The sequence below is a fragment of the Rattus norvegicus genome, chromosome 1 (genome assembly GCF_021556685.1).
Source record: "Rattus norvegicus strain SHRSP/BbbUtx chromosome 1, alternate assembly SHRSP_T2T, whole genome shotgun sequence".
NCBI classification, from domain to species: domain Eukaryota; kingdom Metazoa; phylum Chordata; class Mammalia; order Rodentia; family Muridae; genus Rattus; species Rattus norvegicus.
The window spans coordinates 250083334-250106964 of NC_141534.1; the positions used below are offsets into that span (position 1 = coordinate 250083334).

A 23631-nucleotide genomic window follows, 5' to 3' on the forward strand; every position below is an offset into this window, starting at 1 on the left:
TACTTTTCTTACATAGTCATATAGCTGCTAGCTATAGTGTTTTTGTGGAACTCCTAACAGGGGGAGTGGTTCTTTTGCCTGATCTTGAAACTCTTCTCCCTTATTGTGTTGTCTTTTTTAGCCTCAACATGAAGGCTCTTGTCTTGCCTTACTACTATGTCTTGATTTGTCCAATTTGACTGTCATCCCTTGGAGACCTGCAATTTTCTGAAGAGAAAAAGAGGGGGAGTAAATTTGGGAAAGAAGAGAGATGGGAGGAGCTGGAAGGAATTGTGGAGGGAGGAGTGGCCTGGATGTATGGTATTAGACAAGAATAAATTTTCAATAAAAAATTGTAATAAAACGTCAGTGAGTAACTATGGCCATAAGAAAATCTCATTGTATTCAACTTCCTTTTTCTATGAACTGTATCATAGTGACAGTACTTCTGTTTGTTTTTTCACCATTAGGACAAATTGATTTTATATGAATTGTGTCATATAGAGGTCATGGACAAGATAATGCATCTTCTTTTATTCAAGATATATGAGTAGCACTAGACACACCTTATTTACTTAGTTGTGTTTGTCATAGTGTATGAAATTACACTTATTGAGAATGCTTGTGTAAATGTTTATGGTAACAAATATATATTTTAAATATATAGTTAAACCTGGGCATGGTCACTTCTAACCTTGGGAAAGTAAAGAAGATTGGTAGATAGTCTGAGCTATAACATGAGACTTTTGTAAACATGAAGAACATTGTTTTATTGATCACATTTTTGTAATTTTGTGTTTATCACTAGGATAATGTCCACATGAAGGATAGATGAAAGAGCATCAGCTAGCTAGTTAGTCAATTATGAGGACATCTTGATTCTGAGCCACAGGATAAAAGTTCTGTGTTGTCTGATCAGAGCTGGTTCAGTAAGTAGGAACTCAATGGATCACACTACTGGTACTTACACGCTCTCTCTCATTCTCCTCTCACTCTGAAGACAGAGTTCTGGGAGAGGGAAGATTCCTCCTGGCCCCACCCCTCTTCCAATTATTGACAATTTACTCCAGCTAGATATAAAGAATGTCACTCAATATTTAGCCAATGTAAGTATGTATAAGTATACCTTATGCTCCTTTAGTACCTTGCAAAGAAAGATAAATTGGACTGTTCTCTTAAATTTTTCATTTTATATTATATTTACATTAGTATTATTTGATATTATAATATATTACACTTTCTCCTAACATGGTGGAAGATGTGACTTGCTCTTTACCAGAGACCTTTAGCAAAAATTGTTGGAAATGATAGTAAGACAAAAATGGGAAGAAGTATACAAGCTTTTGCAATTTTGCAAGCTGTCCCATATACTTCTTGTTCTATTTAAAAATCCATGGCCTATTCTTTTTATTAAGTGTTATTACAGGTGTATATGTACCATATATATATATATATATATATATATATATATATATATATATAATTCCTACATATAACCTCTGTAGTCTGTATAACGTTATTTTGTGCATATTTTCAGAACTGGTCAAACCAATAATGTAATCATCGATTATAAAGTTAGAAACCTGTAAAGTTGCATTTCTTGTCCCCATCAGAAATCGAGGAAAAAGTGATTTCTATTTTAAATTAGAGAACTTTTGGGTCTTTGCATATTGTAATAACATTTGCAAACTTGCAGAAGTTGTGTATACGTCTTTTGATCTTCATTTAATTGCTGTTTAACATAGTTTTTTCTTAAGTGTCTGGTAAAGGGTACAATACTTCCAAGGGAGGCTGCACTTTAGAGATGCAGTTTTATTGGATGTAGCCTTTGAATAACTGACGCTCCCTGAATAACATGCTTTATTAAAAGAAAATATCTATAGATGTGGCATAATACAGGGAATAAGAGAACTAAACATTTATGATCCTATCTAAATTGATTTTTATTCTGTGTCCAGGACCATGACTGCCCCAGTGTAAGAAACTGTTCTCTTAGCAGATGCACATGCTGTGTGCAGCGTGTAGTAATGACAGAATGAACCTGGTGTTCTCACTACGGATTTCTTTTTCTCTTACTGGATATTTTATTTCTTTACATTTCAAATGTTACTTCCCATCTGGGTTTCCCCTCTGCAAACCCCCTATCTAATCACCCTTCCAGTACTTCTATGAGGGTGCTCCCCCATCCCACCAACCCAATCCCACACCAGAGTCCTGACATTACACTGGGACAGGGAGCCTCCACAGGACCAAGGGCCTCTCCTCTCATTGGTGCCAGATTAGGCCATCCTCTGCCACATATGTAGCTGAAGCCATGGGTCACTCCATGTGTACTCTTTGGTTGGTGGTTTAGTCCGTAGAAGCTGTGGGAGGTCGGCTTGGTTAATACTGTCGTTCTTCCTCGGGGGTTTCAAATACATTTAACTCATTCAATCCTTTTCCAAACTGTTCCACTGGGGTTGCTGTGCTCAGTGCAATTGTAGTCTACAGTCAGCCTCATCTGTATTTGTCAGGCTCTCATGAGAGAGATATATCAAGCTCCTGTCAGCAAGCACTTCTTGGCATCAGCAATAGTGTCTGGGTTTGGTGTCTGTATAAAGGATGGATCCCCAGGTGGGGCAGTCTCTGGATGGTCTTTCCTCAGTCTCATTATGGATTTCCACTCTTTTTCTAGGGGCTAAGCTTCACAAGAAAAGTTGTACAGGTGTTTCTGAAACCATCATCTGAGCATTGATACTTATTTTAGTATTGAGTCAAAGTGGAATTAGATTGCCCAGGCCTCAAGTGTTAAAAGAATACCAATGTTGAGGGTTTTTTTAAATTGGATATTTTTTTAATTTACATTCCAAATATTATTCACTTCCCCAGTTTCCCATATATAGTGCCCTATCCAAAACCCGCCTCCCCATTCTTCCAGAAGGGTGTCCCAAACCATTCTTGCCTCCCTGACCTGACATTCCACAACATTGGGGGCAGGGTCCAGCCTTGGCAGGACCAAGGGCTTCTCCTCTCATTGGTGCTCAACAAGGTCATCCTCTGATACATATGCAGCTGAAGCCATGGGTCTGTTGGTGTGTAGATTTTGAGTTGTAGTTGAATCCCTGGGAGCTGTTGTTGGTTGGTATTATTGTTCTTAGAGTGTTGCAAGCCCTGTCAGCTTCTTCTTCTTGTTTTTTTTTTTTTAATCTCTTAAGTTTTTTTTAATTGAAATGAGAAGACCATGTTATTTGTCCTATCTTACATATTACTCTGATAATCTCTTAGTTTTGACTTTCATTATCATGAAACAAGAGGGCAGGGACAGTGTAAACAATCAGAAGACACAGAGCGTACACCAGCCCAGGAATGCTCATGTATGCCTTTCCAGTCCACTCATCTGCTGTGGGCGATAGGTTTCTCCATTCTATTTTTTTTTATTATTTTTTTCATTATCTTTATTAACTTGAGTATTTCTTATTTACATTTCGATTGTTATTCCCCTTTCCGGTTTCCAGGTCAACGTCCCCCTAACCCCTCCGCCTCCCCTTTTATATGGGCTTCCCCTCCCCATCCTTCCCCCATTACCACCCTCCCCCCAACAATCATGTTCACTGGGGGTTCATTCAGTCTTAGCAGGATTACCACATGAGCGTGAATGATATTTTATTTCTTTTTTTTCCCAATTTTTTTCTTTTTTTCTTTTTTCTTTTTTATTTACTTGAGTATTTCTTATTTACATTTTGAATGTTATTCCCTTTCCCGGTTTCCCAGCAAACATCCCCCAAATCCCTCCCCCTCCCCTTTTTTATGGGTGTTCCCTTCCCCACCCTCCCCCCCATTTCCGCCCTTCCCCCAACAATCACTTTCACTAGGGGTTCAGTCTTAGCAGGACCAAGGGCATCCCCTTAAACTGGTGATCTTACTAGGATATTCATTGCTACCTATGAGGTCAGAGTCCAGGGTCAGTCCATGTATAGTCTTTAGGTAGTGGCTTAGTCCCTGGCAGCTCTGGTTGCTTGGCATTGTTGTTCATAATGGGTCTGGAGCCCCTTCAAGCTCTTCCAGTTCTTTCTCTGATTCCTTCAATGGGGGTCCTACTCTCAGTTCAGTGGTTTGCTGCTGGCAATCGCCTCTGTGATTGCTGTATTCTGGCTGTGTCTCTCAGGAGCGATATACATCCGGTTTCTGTCGGCCTGCACTTCTTTGCTTCATCCATCTTGTCTAATTGGGTGGCTGTATGTGTATGGGCCACATGTGGGGCAGGCTCTGAATGGGTGTTCCTTCTGTCTCTGTTTTAATCTTTGCTTCTCTATTCCCTGCCAAGGGTATTCTTGTTCCCCCTTTTAAAGAAGGAGTGAAGCATTCACATTTTGATCATCTGTCCTGAGTTTCATGTGTTCTATGCATCTAGGGTAATTCAAGCATTTGGGCTAATAGCCACTAATCACTGAGTGCATACCATGTGTGTTTTTCTGTGATTGGGTTACCTCACTCAGGATGATATTTTCCAGTTCCAACAATTTGCCTATGAATTTCATAAAATCATTGTTTTTGATAGCTGAGTAATATTCCATTGTGCAAATGTACCACATTTTCTGTATCCATTCCTCTGTTGAAGGGCATCTGGGTTCTTTCCAGCTTCTGGCTATTATAAATAAGGCTGCTATGAACATAGTGGAGCACATGTCTTTTTTATATGTTGGGGCACCTTGTGGGTATATGTCCAAGAGAGGTATAGCTGGATCCTCAGGTAGTTCAATGTCCAATTTTCTGAGGAACCTCCAGACTGATTTCCAGAATGGTTGTACCAGTCTGCAATCCCACCAACAATGGAGGAGTGTTCCTCTTTTTCCACATCCTCGCCAGTATTTGTTGTCACCAGAGTTTTCCATCTTAGCCATTCTCACTGGTGTGAGGTGAAATCTCAGGGTTGTTTTGATTTGCATTTCCCTTATGACTAAAGATGTTGAACATTTCTTTAGGTGTTTCTCAGCCATTGGGCATTCCTCAGCTGTGAATTCTTTGTTTAGTTCTGAACCCTATTTTTTAATAGGGTTATTTGACTCCCTGCGGTCTAACTTCTTGAGTTCTTCTTATATTTTGGATATAAACCCTTATCTATTGTAGGATTGGTAAAGATCTTTTCCCAATCTGTTGGTTGCCGTTTTGTCCTAACCACAGTGTCCTTTGCCTTACAGAACTTTTGCAATTTATGAGATTCCATTTGTCGATTCTTGATCTTAGAGCATAAGCCATTGGTGTTTTTTTCAGGAAAAATTTTCCAGTGCCCATATGTTCAAGATGCTGCCCTAGTTTTTCTTCTATTAGTTTGAGTGTATCTGGTTTGCTGTGGAGGTCCTTGATCCACTTGGACTTAAGCTTTATACAGGTGATAAGCATGGATCGATCTGCATTCTTCTACATGCTGACTTCCAGTTGAACCAGCACTATTTGCTGAGAGTGCTATCTTTTTTCCATTTGATGGTTTTGGCTCCTTTGTCAAAAATCAGCTGATCATAGGTGTGTGGGTTCATTTCTGGGTCTTCAATTCTATTCCACTTGTCTGTCTGTCTTTGTACCAATACCATGCAGTTTTTTATCACTATTGCTCTGTAATACTGCTTGAGTTCAAGGATACTGATTCCCCCACAAATCCTTTTATTGTTGAAGATAGTTTTAGCTATTCTGGGTTGTTTATTTTTCCAGATGAATTTGCAAATTGTTCTGTCTAACTCTCTGAAGAATTGGATTGGTATTGGAATGTTATTGGATTGGATTTGATAGGGATTGTATTGAATCTGTAGATCGCTTTATAAGACTTGCTTTGGCTGTGGTGTCTGTTCATAACTGTGAAACCTTAACTATGGCATTGTTGTTAATATCATTATTGTTAATTATCATTTTTATCATCATCATCATCACCACCACCACCATCATCATTATTATTATTCATTCACATCTGTAATTTTGCACTTCATCCACTCTTGCAGAGTTCTTTCCCCATCATCTCTCTCCTGTCATTCTGAGAGGGTACCTTCCACCTATTTCCCCCTTCTTCACATATCAAATTTCTACAGGATTAGGAACATCCTCTCGAACTAAGGCAAGACAAGGCAATTCTCTGCTACATTTGTGGAAGGGGGGGCTTAAACTTTTCAAGACATGCTTTTAGGTTGGTGGCATAGACTTTGGGAGCCCCCAGGTGTCCAAGTTAGGTGACAGTGTTGGTCTTCCTATGGGGTCACTATACCCTTCAGTTCCTTTAATCCTTCCCCTACTCTTTAGTAAGAAGTTCTCTGACCTCAGTCCAATGCTCGGCTGTGAGTAACTGCATCTGTTTCAGTCAGTTCCTGGAAAAACCTTTCAAAGGACAAACATGCTCAGCTCCTGTCTACAAGCATAATATAACACTGGTAACAGTGTCAACATTTGGTGTCCTGCCTATGGGATGGAGTCTTTTATTCATGAACAATTAAGTCCTAAAATCAATCTGGAAAACTCTTGGCTCAGTTATTTGTTGAACATGATCAAGAGACCTGTTGACTATTTTGAAGTGACATTTAACTATAATCCAAATACCACCTGCCTGGGTCATCACAAGGTACATTGTGACATCAATTACCCAATATTTTGCTTTCCAAATTCCAGTTATCAAAAGTGCATGGCCCTGTGCTCACTCTGTACTTTTGGATGAAGTCCAATGTGGTGTTGGATGTAGATGAAGCAGTAAACGAAGACTTGATTGATCATGGGGAGTAATTTGCTGTAAGAAGAAGCATCCCACTAGCTGAAAAATTAATAAAGGCCTTGGTAAGTAAGTGTGCATGTTCATATGTTGGCTGGGTAGCAATCATAGTGAGAAACAAGATAGAAAGAAAAGCCAGACTTGATCCTCTGGCTTATCCACTGCCTCTCTATGGTTATGTCTTCTCAGATGCCCTTTCTCTTTCTGGGATCACATTGTTGTTTCTGTTATTATTTGTTAGGAAAGTTTTTAGCCATGTAAGCAAGGGAAAGAGGCAAGACCTTCACACTCATGACCCTTCAGAATTTAAGAATGGGGAAAGGGAACATTGAGGACCATGTTCAAGAGTAAGCACAGTCCTCAGACACAAAACCTGCCTTCAGAGAGCTGGTATGACAGGAACACTCTCCCTCCTAAACCAACAGCCCAGAGGTAGGACCTTACTTTCTCTCAGCTGACTCCCATAAAGAGACCCACCATTAGTGGAAGGATTCAGAAGCCACCAGGTAGCCTGGAACAGGACACTTCTAGTCTCCATCTATGCCCAGAGCTGGGGCTGTTCCACATCTCTCTGAACCAAAATCTGCCAGCAGAGAGCAGGTCTCCCAGGAGCACTCTTATTTCAAAGATCACAGGCTCATGGGCTCATAGGCTCACAGGGTCACAGGCTTACAGTCCCACAGACCCACATTAGAGACACGCTCCACTCAGAGACTGTAAGACCAAGTAACATCGGAAACAACTAGATTGTGAGAGGCAAGAGCAAGAACCTAAGCACAAGAAACCAAGACTACTTGGCATAATCAGAACCCAGGTCTCCCAACACAGTAAATACTGGATATCCCAACATACCTGAAAAGTAAGATTTGGCTTTAAAATCACATCTCATGATGCTGTTAGAGGACTTTAAAGAAGGACATAAACAACTACCTTAAAGAATTACAGGAAAACCCAACCAAAACGGTGAAGGAATTGAACAAAGCCATCTAGGATCTAAAAATAGGAATAGAAACAATAAAGAATTTACAAAGCAGGATAACACTGGATATAGAAAACATAGGAAAGAGATCATGAGTCATAGCTGCATTCATCACCAATAGGATACAAGAGATTGAAGAGAGAATCTCAGGGACAAAAGATACCATAGAAAACATTGACATAATAGTCAAAGAAAATTCAAAAGCAAAAATCTCCTAACCCAAAACTTTCAGGAAATCCAGGCCATGGGGACCCACATGAAGACAAGATGCACATATGTTGCATATGTACAGGTGTACGGGTATGTTCAGTCCATACTTGCTCTTGGTTGGTAGTTCAATCTCTGGGAATCTCCAGGGGTCCAAGTTAGTTGATTCTGTTGGAGTGCCTATCTTCTTGTGGTCTCTCAATCCTTCCCCAACTCTTTCACTAGACTCTCTGTGCTTTATTTAATGTTTGGATTTGTGTATCTGTATCTGTTTCCATTGGCGTCTGGGTAGAGCCTCTCAGATGACTGTTATGCTAGGCTCTGGTCTGCAAGCATAATCTATTATGTCTAGTATCCTTAATAGTGTCCAGGATTGGATTTTGCTCATGGGATGGATCTCGATTTGGTTGGCTCTTCCTCCATCTTTGCTCCTTCTTTGTCTCTGCACATCTTGTAGGCAGACTACACTTTAGGTAGAAAGTTTTGTGGGTGAGTTGGTGTCTTTATTTATCCACTTTGAGTCCTGCCTGGCTCCAGGCCATGGTCACTTCAGATGCCACATCCCGCACTGCTAGAAGTCTCAGCTAGAGTCACTCCCATAGATTCCCTGGGGCCTCCCCTTTGAGATATTTATTAACAAAGAGTGTAGTCTATGACATGGAAGGACATTTTAGAAGAGAAATATTATTAGGATTCCTAATGTAGAAGAAACAACTGGTAAAAAAAGTGTTTATAATTTCCAAGTCATTACATAATGACTTGATATTAATAAAATGGTATTATGAATTCTATTCAATTTTGTAATCAATATGCACTAATATTTTTTTTCAAAATGACATAGAAATGCTTCAAAATATGTGTTGATGGGTGAAGATACATGCCAATAAATGAAATGATATGAAGAAAAGTGTCAAGAAAAAGTTTACACAAAATCTTTAATCTTAGATAGAGTTGCAATGATTGCTGATACGCCATGCATCACTAACAGCTCCTTCCTCAAAAATCAAGCAAAATGTAGTCTACTTGAGCTCAGAGCCTCATCTCTCTCTAAGTATTCTGTAATTCTTATATTTGATAAAGGAAAAGTTGATCCAAAGGCCCAAAATGTCTTATAAGTAAGTGAAATTGTACCAGAATCAATATCTCTCCAGGCATAAAAAGATATCTGATTGTATGCATACATATAATCTATTTTGGGGGGGGGATTTTAGAGTTATATAATATGATAACAACAAACTTCTTCTTTCTCTGCTGTAAATGATGAGAATAACCCTGACATTGGGCCACTGAAGTTCTGAACATTACAAAATAAATAAACCTTTTTGACTCTAAGGTTAAAGAATATAATTATTAACTAGAGTCATGTTTATTTTTTGTGATAGTGGTTATCATCAATATATTTACATAATGAATAGTCAAGTAATTATGGACATAATAGTTCAGAATTGAGCTTTTGTTTATGTAGAAATGTCCTCCTTAGCCTCAGACATTTGAACACTAGGTACCCAGTTGGTACTGCTGTTTGGGAACACTTAGCTGGTATCAGTTATTGTTATTTTCTCTGTACAGAATCATGCTTAACCAGTTTCATATGTGCATTAGTGGAAAATGGAGAATCATGAAACTTTTCTTCAAGAATCTATAATAAAGTCAGGGTAATAAGCATGCTCGTTAGATATTCACAGTGGATTTTAAATTCTTCCAACTATGATCTGTGAGATACTGACAGTTCTTTTTGTTTCACCACCCTTAGAAAAAGAATAATGGTCTTTTATAATTGAGTAAAGATGTGTGACTGACATGTATGTTTTCTGTTCTTTGTTTTGTATTGGACAAGAGTAAAATAAGGAGCTATAAAGCATATGTTATTGAACAAAATCTGTTGGAATGTTTAGTATAGAAAATAAACATTTTAAGTATGCATGATCTTTGTGGTATGTAAATATATTTCTGGTTATTGGGGCAATGTAGCAGAAGAGCTGTCAGTTAGAGACCTGCCTATGTTATATAGTATGATTTTGTTAAAAATAAACATATTTCATTGAGTATATAAATATCATAAGTAATATATGACTTAAGTCATATATGGAGGAGTTTTCTTGAATCTTAAAATTAATATATTAATTCTGAAGAATTACCACACATTAGAAAATATTTGTTTACTTTTATTATCAGTAATTGGGCACCAATCCTTAGTATTAGCCAGAAATTCAAATGGGCACTGTATAAAGGTCAAAGTAAATGATATCTTATATTTATCTCTATCAAAGGGACAAAGATCACTTGATAGAGAGCAAGTGGGATTAAAGATTCCCTAATGGACTAATCAATGATGCTCAAAGAGGTGCATGTTGTTTCAGCATGTTATAAAATCTCTGTGCTGCCTGATCACAACTGCATCAGTAAGGAGGGTCTCCATGGATCTGGTCACTTTCCTGGTACTTACTCTCTCCTCTCTCATTCTCCTCTCACTCTGGAGACAGAGCTCTAGGAGAAGGAAGCTCCCTCCTGGCCCCACTCCTCTCCCAATTATTGGTAATTTCCTCCAGATAGATGTGAAGAACATCAGCCAATCCTTAACCAAGGTAAGTATTGTCGGTGATCCTGTAATAACTTGATAAGGAAGATAAATTAGAACTTCTTTTAAATGAAAATATAGTACTGAAGACAGTAATGTTATAAATAATCATAAAGTCATACCTCTCACCAAGTATTGTGTAGCTTATGCCTTTTATAACTGGCACTTGTCAGGAATTGAATAATGAACAAGGTTTCATGTTGAAGAAAGTTAGGTCATGGCATTAATTTATTAATTATTTTAGTAACTCAAATCCTGACTGTAGTTTCTTCTTAGCTCTTCCTAATATTTGGTTGTGAGTTTCCATCTAATTCCAACTGCTGATTGTTGAAGCCTATCAGATGACAGTTATGCTAGTCTCATGTCTGTAAGTATAGCAGAATATCATTAATAGGGTCATGGATAGGCTTTTTCTTAAGGAATGTCTCTCAAGTTGGGCCAGGCATTGTTTGGTAATTTCTTCAAATTTTGCTCCAGCTTTATCCATGCACAACTTGTAGACATGAAAAATTGTGACTTGAAGGTTTTGTGGCTGGAATGGTGTCCCTGCCTGTCCACTAAAGTTTTGCCTGGTCTTAGCAGGTGGCTATTTTAGCGTCTATATCCCCTACTGAAACAGTTATGGCTACAGTCACCCTCATAGATTACTGGAGTTTCTATTTTACTAGGTTCCTAGCTTGTTCAAGAAGGATTTCTTTTCTTTTCTTTCCCTTCCTTCCTTCCTTCCTTCCTTCCTTCCTTCCTTCCTTCCTTCCTTCCTCCCTCCCTTCCTCCCTTCCTTCCTCCCTTCCTTCCTCCCTCCCTTTCTTTCTTTCTTCCTTTCTTCCTTTCTTTCTTTCTTTCTTTCTTTCTGTCTGTCTGTCTGTCTGTCTGTCTGTCTGTCTGTCTTTCAATACACACCCCAGGGGATCAATGAGTTTGAGGCCCTTTCCATGTTCTCTCAGATAAATCATCTAAACTGACCCACGAGCCCAAGGCAAAAGAAGCAGTCATTAGAAGTCTGCCAACCAAAGATTAAAACAGGGGCAGAAGGAACACCCATTCAGAGCCCGCCCCACATGTGGCCCATACATATAGAGCCACCAAATTATACAAGATGGATGAAGCAAAGAAGTGCAGGCCGACAGGAACCGGATGTAGACCTCTCCTGAGAGCAACAGCCAGAATACAGCAAATACATAGGCGAATGCCAGCAGCAAACCACTGAACTGAGAACGGTACCCCCATTGAAGGAATCAGAGAAAGGACTGGAAGAGCTTGAAGGGGCTCTCAACCTTACATGAACAACAATGCCAACCAACCAGAGCTTCCAGAGACTAAGCCACTACCCAAAGACTATACATGGACTGACCCTGGGCTCCAACCTCATAGGTAGCAATGAATAGTAAGAGCACCAGTGGAAGGGGAAGCCCTTGGTCCTGCCAGACTGAACCCCCAGTGAACGTGATTGTTGGGAGGAGGGCAGTAATGGGGGGAGAATGTGGAGGGGAACACCCATATAGAAAGCGACGGGGAGGAGTTAGGGGGATGGTGGCCCAGAACCGGGAAATGGAATAACAATAAAATGTAAATAAAAAATACCCAAATTAATAAAGATGGAAAATAAAAGAATACTTAAAAAATATAAATGTTACCCCCTTTCCAGGTTTACTGTCCGTCAGCCCCATAACCCCTCCTCCCTTTCTGTAAGAGTGTTCCCCTTCCCATCCATCTCCCCCTAACCTCTGTAAACAATCCCCTGAACTGGGAGTCCAACCTTGGCAGGACCAAGGGCTTGCCCTTCCATTGGTACCCCAACAAGGCTATTCACAGCTACATGTGTAGTTGGAGCCCAAGGTCAGTCCATGTATTGACTTTGGGTGGTGGTTTAATTCCTGGAAGTGCTGGTTGGCTGTCATTGTTATTCTTTTGGGGTCGCAAGCCCCTTCAGCTCTTTCAATTCTTTATCTAATTCCTCCAACAGGGGTCCCATTCTCAGTTCAGTGGTTTGCTGCTAGCATTCACTTCTGTATTTGACACGTTCCGTTGTGTCTCTTGGGAGAGATCTATATCTGGTTCCTGTCATCATTCACTTCTTTGCTTCATGCATCTTATCTGTTTTGCTGGATATATGTATATATATATATATATATATATATATGTATGTATGTATGTATGTATATGGGCCACATGTGGTACCGGCTCTGAATGGCCATTCCTTCAGTCTCTGCTCTAAATTTTGCTTCCATATCCCCTCCTATGGATATTTTTTATTTTCCTTTTTAAGAAGGAATGAAGCATCCACATTTTGTTCATCTTTCCTGAATTTCATGTGATTCATGCATTGCATCTTGGGTAATTCGAGCATTTGGGCTAATATACACTTATCAATGAGTGAATACCATGTGTGTTTTTTGTGATTGGGATACTTCACTCAAAATGATATTTTCTAGTTCCTTTCATTTGCCTATGAATTTCATGAAGTCATTGTTTCCATAGCTCAGTAGTACTCTATTGTGAACATGTAATACATTTTCTGTATCCATTCCTTGATTGAAGGGCATCTGGGTTCTCTCCAGCTTCTGGCTATTATAAATAAGGCTGCTATGAACATAGTGGAGCATGTGCCTTTGTTGTATGACAGAGCACCTTTTCTTTTGAATATATGCCCAGGAGAGGTATAGTTGGGTCCTCAGGTAGTGCAATGTCCAATTTTCTGAGGATCCTCCAGACTGATTTCCAGAGAGGTTGTACTAGTTAGAAATCCCACCAACAATGGAAAAGTGTTCCTCTTTCTCCACATCCTCATCAGCATCTGCTGGTGCCTGAGTTTTAGATTTTAGCCATTCTGACTGATTTGAGGTGGAATCTCAGGGTTGTTTGATTTGCATTTCCCTGATGACTAAGGATGTTTAACATTTCTTTAGGAGCTTAGCAGCCATTTCATATTCCTTAACTGTTTATTCATTGTTTAGCGCTGTACCCCATTTCTTAATGGTGTTATTTGGCTCTCTGGATTCTAACATCTTGAGTTTTTGTATATTTTGGATATTAGCCCTCCATCGGATGTACAAGTGTTAAAGATATTTTCCAAATCTGTTGGTTACCGTTTGTTCTAATGACAGTGTTCTTTGCCTTACGGAAGCTTTGCAGTTTTTTGAGGTTCCATTTGTCAATACTTGATATTAGATTATAAGCCATTGGTGCTCTGTTCAGAAAAGTTTCCCCAGTGCCCATGTGTTCAAGACTCTTCCCTACTTTTTCTATTACTTTGAATGTATCTGGTCAGATGTGGAGAGAGTACTCTCCTCCTGTTTCTCAGAGTATATCTCCCCCCACTGTAAGTGATTTGGGTATAGGGAACGGTTTGACTGGTTAGTTCAGATCTGGGCACAGATCTGGATCTTGGGGCTCCTGCAGCTGACTGCTGCTATATATATATATATATATATATATATTTAACTTTTTGAAACTTAATTTTTATTTTAAATCTTTTTTTATTAACTTGAGTATTTCTTATATACATTTCGAGTGTTATTCCCTTTCCCGGTTTCCAGGGCAAACATCCCCCTCCCCCCTTCCCCCTCCCCTTTCTTATCGGTGTTCCCCTCCCCATCCTCCCCCCATTGCCGCCCTCCCCTCAACAATCTAGTTCACTGGGGGTTCAGTCTTAGCAGGACCCAGGGCTTCCCCTTCCACTGGTGCTCTTACTAGGATATTCATTGCTACCTATGAGGTAAGAGTACAGGGACAGTCCATGTATAGTCTTTAGGTAGTGGCTTAGTCCCTGGAATATCTGGTTGCTTGGCATTGTTGTTCATAAGGGGTCTCGAGCCCCTTCAAGCTCTTCCAGTTCTTTCTCTGATTCCTTCAACGGGGGTCCTATTCTCAGTTCAGTGGTTTGCTGCTGGCATTCGCCTCTGTGATTGCTGTATTCTGGCTGTGTCTCTCAGGAGCGATATACATCCGGCTCCTATCAGCCTGCACTTCTTTGCTTCATCCATCTTGTCTAATTGGATGGCTGTATATGTATTGGCCACATGTGGGGCAGGCTCTGAATGGGTGTTCCTTCTGTGTCTGTTTTAATCTTTGCCTCTCTATTCCTTGCCAAGGGTATTCTTGTTCCCCTTTTAAAGAAGGAGTGAAGCATTCACATTTTGATCATCTGTCCTGAGTGTCATTTGTTCTAGGCATCAAGGGTAATTCAAGCATTTGGGCTAATAGTCGCTTATCAATGAGTGCATACCATGTGTGTTTTTCTGTGATTGGGTTACCTCACTCAGGATGATATTTTCCAGTTCCAAACATTTGCCTACGAATTTCATAAAGTCATTGTTTTTGATAGCTGAGTAATATTCCATTGTGTAGATGTACCACATTTTCTGTATCCATTCCTTTGTTGAAGGGCATCTGGGTTCTTTCCAGGTTATGGCTATTATAAATAAGGTTGTGATGAACATAGTGGAGCATGTGTCTTTTTTATATGTTGGGGCATCTTTTGGGTATATGCCAAAGAGAGGTATAGCTGGATCCTCAGGCAGTTCAATGTCCAATTTTCTGAGAAACCTAGAGACTGATCTCCAGAATGGTTGTAACAGTCTGCAATCCCACCAACAATGGAGGAGTGTTTCTCTTTCTCCACATCCTCGCCAGCATCTGTTGTCCCCTGAGTTTTTGATCTTAGCCATTCTCACTGGTGTGAGGTGAAATCTCAGGGTTGTTTTGATTTGCATTTCCCTTATGACTAAAGATGTTGAACATTTCTTTAGGTGTTTCTCAGCCATTCGGCATTCCTCAGCTGTGAATTCTTTGTTTAGCTCTGAACCCCATTTTTTAATAGGGTTATTTGTCTCCCTGCGGTCTAACTTCTTGAGTTCTTTGTATATTTTGGATATAAGCCCTCTATCTGTTGTAGGATTGGTAAAGATCTTTTCCCAATCTGTTGGTTGCCGTTTTGTCCTAACCACAGTGTCCTTTGCCTTACAGAAGCTTTGCAGTTTTATGAGATCCCATTTGTAGATTCTTGATCTTAGAGCATAAGCCATTGGTGTTTTGTTCAGGAAGTTTTTTCCAGTGCCCATGTGTTCGAGATGCTGCCCTAGTTTTTCTTCTATTAGTTTGAGTGTATCTGGTTTGATGTGGAGGTCCTTGATCCACTTGGACTTAAGCTTTGTACAGGGTGATAAGCATGGATCAATCTGCATTCTTCTACATGTTGACCTCTAGTTGAACAAGCACCATTTGCTGAAAATGCTATCTTTTTTCCATTTGATGGTTTTGGCTCCTTTGTCAAAAATCAAGTTCCCATAGGTGTGTGGGTTCATTTCTGGGTCTTCAATTCTGTTCCATTGGTCTATCTTTCTGTCTCTGTACCAATACCATGCAGTTTTTATCACTATCGCTCTGTAATACTGCTTGAGTTCAGGGATAGTGATTCCCCCTGAAGTCCTTTTATTGTTGAGGACAGTTTTAGCTATCCTGGGGGTTTGCTATTCCAGATGAATTTGCAAATTGTTCTGTCTAACTCTTTGAAGAATTGGATTGGTATTTTGATGGGGATTGCATTGAATCTGTAGATCGCTTTTGGTAAAATGGCCATTTTTACTATATTAATCCTGCCAATCCATGAGCATGGGACATCTTTCCATCTTCTGAGGCCTCTTCAATTTCTTTCTTCAGAGTCTTGAAGTTCTTATTGTACAGATCTTTTATTTGCTTGGTTAAAGTGACACCGAGGTACTTTATATTATTTGGGTCTATTATGAAGGGTGTTGTTTCCCTAATTTCTTTCTTGGCTTGTTTCTCTTTTGTGTAGAGGGAGGCTACTGATTTATTTGAGTTAATTTTATACCCAGCCACTTTGCTGAAGTTGTTTATCAGTTTTAGTAGTTCTCTGGTGGAACTTTTGGGATCACTTAAATATACTATTATATCATCTGCAAATAGTGATATTTTGACTTCTTCTTTGCTGATCTATATCCCCTTGACCTCCTTTTGTTGTCTGATTTCTCTTCAGATCGTATAAATCTTTTGCCGTTCTCCTATATTTCTATGCTCAGAGTCACTACGCAGTTTCCGCTTGTGCCTGTGATGTAGGCAAATGTGGGCAGAAGTTGCAGTCTGTACTGCCCTGCAGTCTCAGGATTGCCTGCACTTCTGAGTGTTCAGTTCTCTCTCCCATGGGTTTGGGAGCAGGGAGCTGTGGGCTGGGATCAGATATGTTCTGGCCACAGTCAGAAACCAGAAGTGCCCGTTCCTAGAGTACTTCTATCTTTGTGTGTCCTGAGTCCACCAGGCAGGTCACTTGGAGCAAAACAGTTGGCCTTACCTCTGCTCTCAGGCATATAGTTGCTCCTGACAGCTGGCTTTCAGCTCTTGGTGAGGGCAGCAACTGGAAGGGTCCTGCCTCTATTGCTCCTAGTTCCCTGTTCCCAGGGCAGAGATGGCACTAGGTATTTTCCTCTTTAGACCAGAAGGTGGGTAGAGAGTAGTCTCCTCTCGTATCTCAGGAGTGTCCACACTTCTGAGGGTCTAATTCTCCACCCCCACGGGCTTTGGATGCTGGGAGCTGTTTGACCTGTTCAGTTCAGATCTGGGCACAGATCTCCACCTTGCTCCTGCAGATGACTGCTCCTATATTCCTGTGTCCAGAGGCACTATGTAGTTTCCTTTTGGGCCAGGGATGAGGACAAGGCTAGGCAGAAGTGGCAGTCTGTTCTGCCCTGCAGTCTCAGGATTGCCCGCACCTCTTGGTGTTCAGCTCTCTCTCCCATGGGATTTGGGAGCATGGAGCTGTGGGCCAGGATCAGAAAAGTTACAGCCACAGTAAGAAACTGTATTTTGATTGATATTAATAACCAATGATTATGAATTGCTGTTATTCTCATGATAATGGAGTGTGTGTGTGTGTGTGTGTGTGTGTGTGTGTGTGTGTGCGCGCGCGCGCATACACCTTCTTTTGATTTTATTTGTAAGGAATTACTTATTTCTTGTGTTTTCATGGGTATAGTCAATATCCTTGAGTTAAAGTTTTCCTTCCAGTATCTTCTATATGGCTAGATTGTTGAAAGATATTCTTTTAAATTTGGTTTTGTCATGGAATATCCTACTTTCTCCATCTATGGTGAATTTGAATTTTGCAGTGTATAGTAGTTTAGGTTGGTTTTGATGGTTTCACAGATTCTACAAGACATTTGTCTGGGATCATTTCATTTTTAGAGTCTCTATTAAGAATTCAGTATAATTCTGTTAGATCTCCCTTTGCATGTTACTTGGTATTTCTTCCTTGGATCTTTAAATATTCTTTGTTTGTTCTTTAGGTTTTATGTTTTCATTAATATACGGTGGAAATATTTTCTTTTCTGGCTCAATCTAGTTGGAATTTTGTAAGCTTTGCATATGTTCATAGGCAGTTTTTTCTTTAGCTTGGGGAAAATTTTCTTCTATGATTTGATTGAAAATACTTTCTGGGCATGTAGCTGGCAATCTTCTTTTACTCCTATCATTCTTTGGTTTGGTCTTTCATACTGTCCCAGATTTTATTAATGTTTTGTGTCAGAAACTATTTATATTTATCATATTCTTTACAGATGAATTTATTTATTCTATCATACCTTTTTATGCTTTTGATTATTTCTTTGATATCTTTAAATTTGTAGCTTCTGTTCTTTTACCTAATTGTTTTATCTCCAGGATTTTTATATTTGTGTATTTTTTGTTTGTGTTTGTTGGTGTTTGGTATTTATTTGTTTGCTTACTTATTTACTTATTTATTGCTTTATTTCCATTTTGAGATCTTAAACAGTTTTATTCATTTCCTCTTAAAGTCCTCTATCATCTTTATTGGATTTAAGGTCATTTTTTCATGTTTTAACTATGTTAGCATATATGCGGCTTGCTAGAGTAGAATATCTAGGCTCTGGTGGTGCCATTTTGCCCAAGTTTTTCTTGATTTTTGTTCTTAAGCTGCTTTTACCAAAGTGACTGTCCCAGTTACTGGCAGGCCTCCAGGAATGCAGGCAGAGTTTTGAGCTGCACAATGGAACACAAGAGACCATGTGCAGCTTAGGACCCTTTGGTATGATTTAGAGGGTATTGGTTTGCAGGGAACTTGGAGGTGAGCATTTTTACCTGGTTTCCCCCACTGCATGCAGTCTCAGAGAATGGAGATACAGGGACAAAATGGAACACAGGGGGTAACGTTCAGGTTGCTTTTGCTTGGTGGCCCCTGGAGGCAAGCAGTCTGGGGCTGGTTCTTACCAAATTATCCTTGGTCCATGTAGGTCTCCAGAAAAGTTGGAAGAGCTCAGGGGACAGGGCATAGATCGTTGGTGATGGGCATATGAGACATGGAAGGCACACTTTGTGAGGGAGGGGTCCAAATGCTTATCCCTGGTGCTTTCAGGCCTCCAGGAATACAACTGAGCTATAAGTTGTAAATGGCGCTCCAGCTCAAAACATTTTTTAAATAAAAAATAAAAATCCACTCAAACTAGAAAATTTATGAATATTTGTTTTCTTTTTTAAAAACAGCTTTTCCGATTAGTTTTGTTTGGGAGTCAATAGTGAGTAACATTTTATTCAATAAGTCAGGTATACTTTTAGACATATATCTTTATTGAGGTTATCTACTTGACACTGGACTCTAGAGAACTAATACCTAATTTATCTAAATACCAATGGACATGGAGTAACACAAGAAATGCAAAAATATCATTCTGCATATTTAGTGATATTCATATCCATTTTTGGTTCATGCATGCCTAAATCTGGTGTTAAGAATACTGCCATATAAGGGACCAGTTTTTCAGGAAATACTGTATACCTGTGGTGTTCACACCTGCTTCTGCAGTGTTCATTCTCTGTGTTTGTGATAGCAGTAAGCCAAATCTGGACTGATCAATAGAATCATTGGTGTTGTCTTAAAAATTTACACTTCAAACATTAATTGGGCCTAATTTTGCTGATTTATGTCTGCATCATTAAAATGCAAAGACAATGTTAGTGTGAATGAGGTTTACACTGTGTAGATTAAGATAACATATGTTTGCTAGTATTTGCATTTTCTTTCCTATTTCCAGTTTTCAAAAACCTATGGCCCTGTGTTCACTCTGTATTTGGGCTCACAGCCCACTGTCATATTGCATGGATATGAAGCAATAAAGGAAGCTCTGATTGATAACGGGGAGAAGTTTTCTGGTAGAGGAAGCTATCCAATGATTGAAAATGTTACTAAAGGTTTTGGTAAGTAAGTGTACATATTCATGTGTGTGTTGTATCATGTTTATATTAAGATATAAGTTTGAAAGAAAGGGGTGGACTTCCTTCTTAAGCACAGTAGGACGTCTCTATGGCTTCCATTTTCATCTGTTCCTAGCATCTATTTCTAGTATCTTCTCATTTCTTTAGGCATTGTTTTTAGCAATGGAAACAGATGGAAAGAGATGAGACGATTCACAATCATGACCTTTCGGAATTTGGGAATTGGAAAAAGGAACATTGAGGACCGTGTTCAAGAGGAAGCACAGTGCCTAGTGGAAGAACTGAGGAAAACAAAAGGTAAATACAAATTTATACATTTACATCTTAGTTAGGGTATGCATGGCTAAGTTATGTTGATAATGTTCTATCTAAAACAATTTCATTGTTTTTAATCAGAAATAACAATATATGCTTCATGTAATTTTATGCTGAGTTGTGGAACTATGTAGTCTTATTAGAATAGATGTGGTTTCCCCATTTTGTATCATTTCATCAAAGAATAAATGCTACTGATAAAGGTGGCAGAAGATATTTGCTTACATTTTCTTGAACTACAGATAAATTACACTGTATTAACTACAGATTCATTCCAAAATCAAACTAAATGGAGGGAAACTTGAAGAAATCCCACTAAAATTAGGGACTATCCAAGGTTGCCCACTCACTCTACATTTTCAATATAGTAGTTGGAGTCCTAGCAAGAACAATTAGACAATTAAAAGAGGTTAAAGGGATACAAATTGGAAAAGAAGATGTCAAAGTATCATTATGTGCAGATGATATGATAATACAAATTAAGTGACCCCAAAACTTCCATGAGAGGAATGCTAAACTGATAAACAATTTCAGCAAAGGAGTTACGTATAAAATTAACTCAAACAAATCAGTAATCTTCCTCTACTCAAAGGATAAACAGGCTGAGAAAGAAATTAAGGAAAAGACACCCTTTACAATATTCACAAATAATATAAAATACCTTGGTGTGACTCTAATCAAGGAAGTGAAACATCTGTATAACAAGAGCTTCAAGTCTCTAAAGAAAAAAGTTGAAGATCTCAGAAAATGAAAACATATCTCATGCCCATGGATTGGCAGGGTTAATATAATGAAAATGGCCATTTTTCTGAAAGCAATCTACAGATTCCATTCAATCTCCAGCAAAATTCAAAGTCAATTCTTCATCCACCAAACCCAGTCACTACTGCTGATACCAAGAAGTGCTTGCTGACAGGAGTCTGATAGAGGTCTCCTGAGAGGCTCTGCTATATCCTTACTAATACAGATGATGATGCTTGCAGCTAACCACTGGACTGAGCACAGGGACTCCAATGGAGGAGTTAGAGTAAACACTGAAGAAGTTGAAGTGGTTTGCAACCTGATAGGAAGAACAACAATATCAACTAACACTAACTAGACCTCTCAGAGCTTCAGGGACTAAACCACCAACCAAAGTGTTGGGAGACATTTAATGACTGCTTCGATTTCTTAGGGGTTACAGAACTATTTGGATTGTTTATCTGACCCTGATTAAACTTTGGTACCTGGTATCTGTCTATAGAATTGTCCATTTCATCCAGATTTTCCAGTTTTGTTGAGTATAGTCTTTGGTAGTAGGACCTGGTAATTTTTTGAATTTCCTCAGTTTCTGTTATGTCTCCCTTTCCATTTCTGATTTTTTTAATTTGTATACACTGTCTGTTCCCTCTGGTTAGCCTGGCTAAGTATTTATCTATCTTGTTGATTTTCTCAGAGAACTAACTTGTGGTTTTGTTGATTCTTTGTATAATTATTTTTGTTTCAACATGGTTGATTTCAGCACTGTTTGATATTTTCTACATTCAACTTCTCCTGGGTGTATTTGCTTATTTTTTTCTAGAGTTTTCAGGTATGCTATCAGGCTTGTTGGATACATTATATATGATTTTACAACCAAACAGCTCTGCCAAGGGTCATGCAGGAGAAATGACAAATGGCTTTAGAATTTATGTAATTCAGTCCATGGGTTACCATAGCACTATGGGAGGGCCTTTTTGTGTCACAGCCCTGAGACCTATGTGTCCTGTGGACATTATGCTGTTATGGAGTTCTGCTCTGTTTGTTGCACTCTTAGTTTAAGAGTTATATGAAAACTTTAAGCAGACTTCCATTCCCTCACTGGGAAGTCTTGGTGGCATTCACAATATTAGTGCCTGATTTATTTTTGGCATTACTACTGGAACACCACCTTAGAGAAGAACTTAGAGATTTAGAATGTGAACAATGACTACCACCCTTAGAAAACTTTGGGAAAAATAAGTCAGTTAAGCTTGGTTGAGATAATTTTTACTACTATCTCCGATGTAAAAAATCTTAGGGAACAGTGTGAAGTTCAGAAAGGTACAGTTTTAGTTAAGCTAGGGACCTTTTATGGTCAGGGAACACGAACAGTGTCATTATTCTCTGATGTCATTACATCTCATTGAGGATGGACTGGTGATAACTGATTTCATATATCATTTTTTGCATTCAGCTTTCCGATATGATTTATTAACTATTGTTGATGAGTAGATGTACATTTTGAGGATTTAAGACAGATATGACTGTGAGTAAGAGAGCTGAACACCCAAAGTGCAGACCATCCTGAGACCTCAAAGCAGACTGCCACTTCTACCCACTTTTGCCAATATTGCTTGTTCAAGAGGAAACTTCATAGTGCCTCTGGACACAGGAATATAGGAACAATCAACTGCATATACCTGCCATTCTGGTCTTTGCCCAGAACTGAACTGAACTGGACAAACAATTCCCTGAACCCAATCCCTCAGGGGAGAGAGTTGGACCTACAGAAGTGCAGACACTTCTGAGAAATCAGAGGAGACTACTCTCTGCCCACATACCCCACCAAGAGGGAATCACGTAGTGCCAGCTGTGCCTGCTGGATGCAGGGAACTAGGAGCAGTCAGGGACAGGACCCTTCTGATTCTTGCCTTCATCGAGAGCTGAAAGACAGTAACCAGGAGCACCTACACACCTGAGAGCAGAGATAAGACCTATTTTTCTGCTCCAAGTGACCTGCCTGGTAGACTCGAGACACACAGAGGCAGAATTCCAAATCCAAACAACCCTGAGATTCCACCTCACACCAGTCAGTCTAAGATGAAAAACTCAGGTGATAGTAGATGCTGGCAAGAATGTGGAGAAAGAGGAATACTCCTCCATTTTTGGTGGGACTGCAATCTGGTTCAACCACTCTTGAAATTAGTCTGGAGGTTTCTCAGAAAATTGGACATGGCACTTCCTGAGGAGCCAGCTATACTTCTGCTGGGCATGTACCCAAAAGATGCTCCAACATACAACAAAGACACATGCTCCACTATGTTTACAGCAGCCTTATTTCTAACAGAAGCTGGAAAGAACCCAGATGCCCTTCAAAGGAATGTATTAAGAAATTGTTGTACATCTACACAATGGACTATTACTCAGTAATCAAAATCAATGACTTCATGAAGTTCATAGGCAGATGGAATGAACTAGAAAATATCATCCTGAGTGAGGTACCCCAATCACAGAAAAACACGTATGGTATGCACTCAGTGATAAGTGGATATTAGCCAAAAATCTCGAATTACCCACGATGCAATCCACAGACCACAGGAAGCTCAAGAAGAAGGATGACCAAAATGCAGATGCTATCACTCCTTCTTAAGAGGGGTAGCAAAAATGTCCATAGGAGGGGATATGAAGGCAAAGTTCACAGCAGTGACTGAAAAATGGCCATTCAGTGCCTGCCCCATATGTGACCCATATGTATACAGCCACCAAAGCTAGATAAGATTGATGATGTTATGAAGAGCATGTTGAAAGTGATTGCATATACATCTCTCCTGAGATACACAACCAGAGTATTTCAATTACAGAGGTGAGGCTAGCAACAAACCACTGAAC

The 23631-nt window shown here is 39.4% G+C and overlaps 1 protein-coding gene across 4 annotated transcripts in view; it reads left to right on the forward strand.

The window, feature by feature from the left end:
• The first annotated feature begins 10170 nt into the window (after nt 1–10170).
• Nucleotides 10171–23631, forward strand: part of LOC134484003 (cytochrome P450 2C7-like) — a 56071-nt gene continuing 42610 nt past the window's right edge. For 3 of the 4 annotated variants that reach the window (XR_015653289.1, XM_087609368.1, XM_087609378.1), the window contains exons 1-3: nt 10192–10474; nt 19527–19689; nt 19855–20004. Coding sequence is in view for 3 of the 4 variants with exons in the window: in XM_087609368.1 (XP_087465494.1) it covers nt 10238–10474; nt 19527–19689; nt 19855–20004 (550 nt within the window). In the remaining variant the exon portion in view is untranslated. Of the gene's footprint in view, nt 10475–19526; nt 19690–19854; nt 20005–23631 lie in introns of all 4 variants that reach the window. The other variant, XM_087609356.1, reaches the window with a different exon arrangement.